The sequence below is a fragment of the Octopus bimaculoides genome, chromosome 4 (assembly GCF_001194135.2).
Source record: "Octopus bimaculoides isolate UCB-OBI-ISO-001 chromosome 4, ASM119413v2, whole genome shotgun sequence".
Lineage (NCBI taxonomy): Eukaryota > Metazoa > Mollusca > Cephalopoda > Octopoda > Octopodidae > Octopus > Octopus bimaculoides.
The window spans coordinates 51655943-51662999 of NC_068984.1; the positions used below are offsets into that span (position 1 = coordinate 51655943).

A 7057-nucleotide genomic window follows, 5' to 3' on the forward strand; every position below is an offset into this window, starting at 1 on the left:
GGGGGGGGGGGGGTTCTGGTCTCGTTATCGCAGAGTAGAGATAAGAATGAACTATTTTTAGAACCATTAAGAATGATTAACAGTAAAGTGAATAAACGACAGTTAAGTAAATTTAACATAGAAAGTTTACCACCACACTTAATTTTATACCATTAGTTGTGCAGTATGTGTAGTAGGCAAGGCGAAAATATGCGGGTTTCATTCAGTTGAGCCTCAAGCATTTTTTGACGCCCTTCGTAAAAATGTCCAGACATGAAAGTAGACAGCCATCATAATGCGCTTACCTTCAATAACAGCATAAAACGATAAGCTGAAGATCCATCTTTACAATTGCAATTTTATAAATGGCGTTCAAGCTTATCCTATTATGGTTAATTCTGCGCCCCACTTCAATTGGCACCTGGGGCTCGTTCCCCCTTTCCCGTCCCCCACCCCACTTACGCTACTATCACACTTAATAACCTCATCTGGCATACCATAGTTCTTGGGGAGGGGTTCTGAATTGATCTGTTTAATGGTAATTTTGACTGCCTCTAGGTTACAATTATTATCCATTTCTTCAATAACATGGTGCTATGGTAAGCCTTCTATAACATTCTCATCTATTGAGGGTGGACAGCAAAAAAAACATCCGCAAAATATTCTGTTCATCTTCAAAATACCTTCATTATCATTGATTAATGTGAATCCTTCTTTGTTGATCAGTGGAGCAGCAGTTGATTACCGTTCTGTAACTAGTGAAGATAAAAGATTTACTGAAATCGACATGGTCAGTTAATTACTTTGAAGGCATTGCCCCAGCATAGTCGCACGTCTGTTACTGAAACCAGTAAAAGAACAAAAGATAACAAAAGACACCAGATCTACCAACACACACATACAATACACACACACAACACACACACACACACACACACATACACATACAATACACACACAACACATACACGCGTACGCACGCACACACACGCGCGCGCACATACACACACTACATGCACACAGTGAAAGCTGTTTCCATAACTGAATGCCAGCTCATCAGTGAATGGTAGTGATTTTGGTACCCAATAACAGCAGTGACATCTAGTGGCCAACAGCTGTTACTATGGGTTTGCCATAATCACAGACATCTTCATGCAATATACATACATATGCATATTGACATATACACACTCGTGGCTATGCACACACAAAGCTACAAGCGCGTCCACATGCAACGACGCACGCATATACACAAGTATATACTCACAAGATTATACACCCTCAGACACGTATCAACGCTAAACATGCGTAGACGTCTATGCACTCATATACATACAAGAGATATTTACTTTGTCAGAAGCAGCAGCGGCAGCAATATCAGCAGCAGCAGCAGCAGCAACAGCAGCAGTAGTAGTAGTAGTAGTAGCTGTTGTTAAGAAAGCTATTATGATAATGAAGATTTGAAACCTTGTATAACAGTCGAAAAGTGAACAGGTTTAATGTGGGGGTCCTTGTAGAAATGTATCTCACCACTCACAGCGGTGGCAGCGACAGTGGTAGTGGTGTTTGTGGTAGTGGTTGTGGTTGTGGTAGTGGTTGTGGTCGTGGTTGTGGTTGTGGTGGTAGCAACTGTGGCAGTTGCTAGATGTCGTCATCGTCGTGGAACCCGGTCGGATTGTTAAGAACCTACTACCGAAAACCTAGTCTTCACGATACAACGAGAGAGTCTCTGAGTACCTACACAGTCACATGGTCCGTTAGAAACATCAGCTAAATCTTCTTCAAACTATATCTTACCATCTCAAAAATTGGGAAGTTGCAGCGAATAAAAGTAACCAAAATGCTCGATAGTTGATTAAAAGACGAGATGGTCATGGCCGGAAGGGATTCAAAAGAGGAATGAACTGGAGTGATTCACATTTATTTTTCCAAGTTAACGAGAAGATTTCGAATTTAACCAGCTAGCAGAACATTCGGTAGTTTTACTGAGCAGCCACTGCCTGTACTTGCAAACCCTCGACCTGCATGAAATGACAGCCAAATTTTCCTTAAATCACAACCTACCGTCTTGAGTAAGGGCCACATTGGGCATGTGGACATGGAAATTCGAAAAAGATGGGATAATCACGGATGTTCGATCAGAGCATCATATCTAAGGTTAAATCACAACCTCTCAACAATTTCTACTCACAGATATAAACCCCTGGCCACAATCACAACATACTGATGGTAGTAGGATCTGAACCAATGAGCCCTTGATTGCTTACACTCGCCGTACTCTCACCTTTTTGTTATAAAATACCTTAATTTTTTATTCTAGTTTCAACGATGCTTCAGATTCGAATTTCACATTTTGCTGGAGTCGTTTTTTTACTTTCCGATTATCGAGATTGGTGGTATTAAGTACCAGTATTATTATGAGAAACTGTAATTAAACTATGATATAATAAATGGTTCAGAGACGATGGAATACTCAGGGGCGCCTGCTGAGAGAAAACAATTACGAAGCAGCTGCTAGAACACATAGAGTCGGAAACCAAGAAATTTTAATTTATCAAAATATGAACAATAAACCACAAACGGCAAAAATAAATTATGGAATTATGGAACTAGACAAAAATGATAAGTTTAACATGCCATTTGGTTTCACACCACTTTCTAATGAGCCAGACAGGAGATTCTGTGGTTCGCTCGACTTGTTAGTATTACGAGCTAAATTTTCCTTAACCCACACTGAGACACAAAACAAGATTGCGGCTAGTCAATCCAGTCAATCCAGTCAACCCTCAACCAGATCTACTGTCACAGTTGATAGCTCAATCAATCTACTATCACGTAACGATCATACTTAACAAATGACCGTATCAAGTTTCGGGGGGGGGGGGGTATGTGAGTTAGAAATACAGTGAGCAACAATACTGATTGCCTTTATGAAGCTAAGAGAGGGCACTTGCCGTTGTGAATCAGATTAATCTTGGATTTTGGGTGTTCCTTAGTTGGCTCTATGTGGCTCTATCCCAGCAAGGAGTCAGCCACAGAGATCCTTCACATCCTTTGTATACCTTTGTATTCTGTACCTACTTTTTGACAATCGATTTTACATAACGCCCCACCATTTATAAAGATGATTGGCCAAAGTCAGTTGAGAAACACACACACACACACACACATACAAACGACACATAGACTCCCTCAACCAGATCTGCTGGATGAGGACTAGCCTGGAGCTAAACATCAACCTCTGCTCCTTGGGTAGTCGTATCAGAATTCATGCTGTTCCTTTCCGTCTACATTTTTCTTGAAAATATTGACTTCTAGATGTTTCAGATGGATATCGCTCGCATAAATGGGCCCCACTTCTCCGTGACTATCTTATTTTTTTTTTAAAAGTGATCCAACGAGGGAACCTATATGTCCTCTGTGCGTGCGTGTGTGTGTGTGTGTGTGTGTGTGTGTGTGTGTGTGCGTGTTTCTCAACTGACTTGGCCAATTATCTTTATAAATGGTGGGGCGTTATGTAAAATCGATTGTCAAAAGGTAGGTATAGAATACAAAGGTATACAAAGGATGTGAAGGATCTCTGTGGCTGACTCCTTGCTGGGATAGAACCACATAGAGCCAACTAAGGAACACCCAAAATCCAAGATTAATCTGACTCACAACGGCAAGTGCTTTCTCTTAGCTTCATAAAGGCAATCAGCATTGTTACTCACTATATTTCCAGCTAACATAAAACTAAACTTGATACGGTCATTTGTTAAGTATGATCGTTACATGATAGTAAGTAGATTGATTGAGCCAGTACTGTGGCAGTAAAAAAACTATCAAGAAAGTGGATTAGATTTCTGTAACTGAAACTAAGTAACAAAAATAAGCACATTAAGAATACATAAGATGATCATGATGAACAACCAGCATAGGAGCCGCTATGTGGGTCACTCGATCCAGTAAAAATAGCAGTCAAATTTCCTTAGATATATCTTACTGCCTTTAAATAAAAAGTAAAAAACACATTGGACAACGTAGTTCTTCGTATATAAAAAAATGGGATGATCATCCTAGAACGTCACTGATCATTGGTCTACCCATCTACACAATCGGGACAGATTTGGGGAAGAACAAAAAGCAACAAAAAACGTAAATCTTCTATGTTAAATGGCCGTTACTACCATGAAGCAAAATGTCCCACACAAAACTCTACTTTTATGATAAAATTCAGTTTAAATGGACAGCAAAAGAAAGAATTTTTATCACACGGGAACAGACATTGGTTCTATACCCATTGAGAGGAATAACTATAATTTCTATTTTATAGATAACAAAATTCTTTCGAATGATGTATTTTCTGAAACAAGACATATTAAGACATTAACTCTCCTCAAATATCATTGAAGAAACAGTAATTTAGTTAAGTTACTCTACATTTTCACTGACCTGTCAGTTTCAAATTCTTTAAAAAAAATGTTGTGTTAACCATGAATCTTTATTTCTCTTAGAAAATTACATTGCAAAGGTCCTATGGAGCTATATTACACAGGTGAATCGCAAGTTAATATATAAGCCTGGCGTCATTTTTTTTACAAGTGTCTTATTAATTGACGGAGTAATGCCAAAAGTTTATAATATTGTATACAGTAAGCAAAACAACTAGCTTATGTACAATCACTTCTGTACAGATCTATATAGACTTATCTATAAAGGTATGCTTAAACTCGTTCTATAAAACAGCAATAATAGGGTCTTTAAAATGTAATTTACAGAGCTTCTAACCTTGAATATTAATTAGTATAAAGGTTTTCTAAAAGGAACACAAATCTTTTAATTGTCAGAAAGAAAATGTGTGATGCCTCTTTCGAGTTCTAAATAATAATGGTTTTGACTCCAAAATATGACTATTACTTTATCTTATCGACCCTGAAAGGATAAAAGGCAAAGTTGACCTCGGTGGGATTTGACCTCAAACTGCACAGCATTTTTTCTGACACTCTAAAGATTCTGCCTGCTCTCTTCCAACCAGAAACCGGAACTAAAAGGAAAATATCTCTACTCTGATAGACATTTCGATTCTTTTTGGCCAAAACGTTTACTATAGTGGTAAAGAAATTGTCGAAGTGAAACTGAAATAAGTAAGATGTGAAGCATGAAAGTATCGATAACAGCACTAATGATAATTGGAACATTTGGTATGATAAATAACTATATGTGCAAAAAGACTAGACTCTCTTGCTGAGTCTAGAGAAAGATACATCATTCATGACCTTCGCAGGCCCTCTCGAAGAGCGTTGAGCTTGATGACATTAACGTTCCGTAGGTCGAAGATTTCAGAGAACCGATGTTCTAGGGAAGAGATGGTTAGCGCGAAGTCGGATTGAGTAGGTACATAAGTGACGAGAGATGGAATGATGAGTGGGCTGTGGTGGTTGAGTGGAAGAGGTACCAGACCAGCCAGTTCCGAGAAATTGACAGAGGCCATTGAAAACACGGTAATTATAAGGCCTGGATTTTTTCATTTTTTGTGGGTGGGATCCTGTCGATATCATTGGTACAATTTTTATCAACTCTGAAAGGATGAAAGGCATGGTTGACCACGGCAAAATTGGAACTCGAAAAATAAAGAACCAGAGGAAATGCTGCTCAGCATTTTGCCCGACGCGCTAACGATTCTACCAGTTCGCAGTCTTTGTTTAAAAATTTTTGGTACAAAGCTAGCAATATTAGGGGAAGAGAATTTGTCGATATCATCGACTCCAGTACTTGACAGATATCGATTGGTTGGGGATGAAAGGCAAGAAAAACAAAGTTGGCATCGGTAGGGTTTCAATTTAGTACGTAAAGAACCGGAGGAAAAGCCCCTAAGAATTTTTCCGACACTCTAACAATTCTACTAGCGCGCTGCCTTTGTAATAATTATCCTTTCTGCTATAAGTACACGGCCTGAATTTTTTTTTTTTTTTAGGGTGGTGGAGCTAATCTATTATATCGACCCCAGTACTGAAATGCTTCTCATTTTTGCCTCGGCGGAATTTGAACTCAGAACGTAAAGACGAACGAGTTGCCGCTAAGCATTTTGTCCGGCGTACTAACGATTCTGCTAGTTCGCTGCCTTTATGCAAGACTCAAGAAGTTCCAACAAAACCTGTGATAAAAAGAAATTATTGTTGTTGTTGTTATAAATAGATTGAAATAGAATGCTCGGTTGAGCTGTGACAGAAGGTTTGTCTCTTAAGGACAGCAAGGATTATCAGAAGGGTCCTAAGCACTTGAAAGACTGCTGAAAACTTGTGGATACCTAAAGTTACAGGTAGTAACACGCTATCAACATAATCCCTACCAGGAATAAGACTGAACCTGAGACAAATCAAAATGATAATAATAATAATAATAATAATAATAATCCTTTCTACTAAAAGCACAAGGCCTGAAATTTTGCAGGAGGGGACTAGGAAATTTAGGGGAGAGGACTTTACATCGACCCCAGTTTTTCACTGATACTTAATTTATCGACCCAAAGGGATGAAAAACAAAGTCGATCTCGGCGGAATTTGAACTCAGAACGTGCAGTCGGACGAAATGACGCTAAGCGTTCTACCCGGTGAGCAACGATTCTGTCAGCTCGCCGCCATATAATAATAATAATAATAATAATAATAATAATAATCCTTTCTACTATAGACACAAGGCTTGTAATTTGAGAGGGGCAATCGATTAGATTGCCCCCAGTATGCAACTGGTACTTATTTTATCGACTCCGAAAGGATAAAAGGTAAAGTCGACCTCGGCGGAATTTGAACTCAGAACGTAAAGACGGGCGAAATACCGCAAATAATAATAATAATAACAACAACAGGGATGAGGTAATCCTTTGACACAAAGAAAAATGTATGGGCGAGAAAGTTTGAAAAACAAAAAATACTTACCTTGTTCGTCTTGATAAATCCTTGCATTATTAGGTAGCCAATAAATATGATGATCCCATATGCGCAGTAACGACGGCATGTCCGCGGTCTCATATTTGGAGGCAACAAAACGAGCTACTCTCTCTTCTCTTCCTTTTTCTTTTTTTTTAATTCAGACGTAT

The 7057-nt window shown here is 38.8% G+C and overlaps 1 protein-coding gene across 1 annotated transcript in view; it reads right to left on the bottom strand.

Moving 5' to 3' along the window:
* Positions 1-7051, bottom strand: part of LOC106872153 (uncharacterized) — a 24321-nt gene extending 17270 nt beyond the window's left edge. Inside the window, exon 1 of the mRNA XM_052967631.1 lies at positions 6897-7051. Coding sequence (XP_052823591.1) covers positions 6897-6989 — 93 coding nt within the window. The 5' untranslated portion in view covers positions 6990-7051. The remainder of the gene's footprint in view (positions 1-6896) is intronic.
* Between the last annotated feature and the right edge of the window lie 6 nt (positions 7052-7057).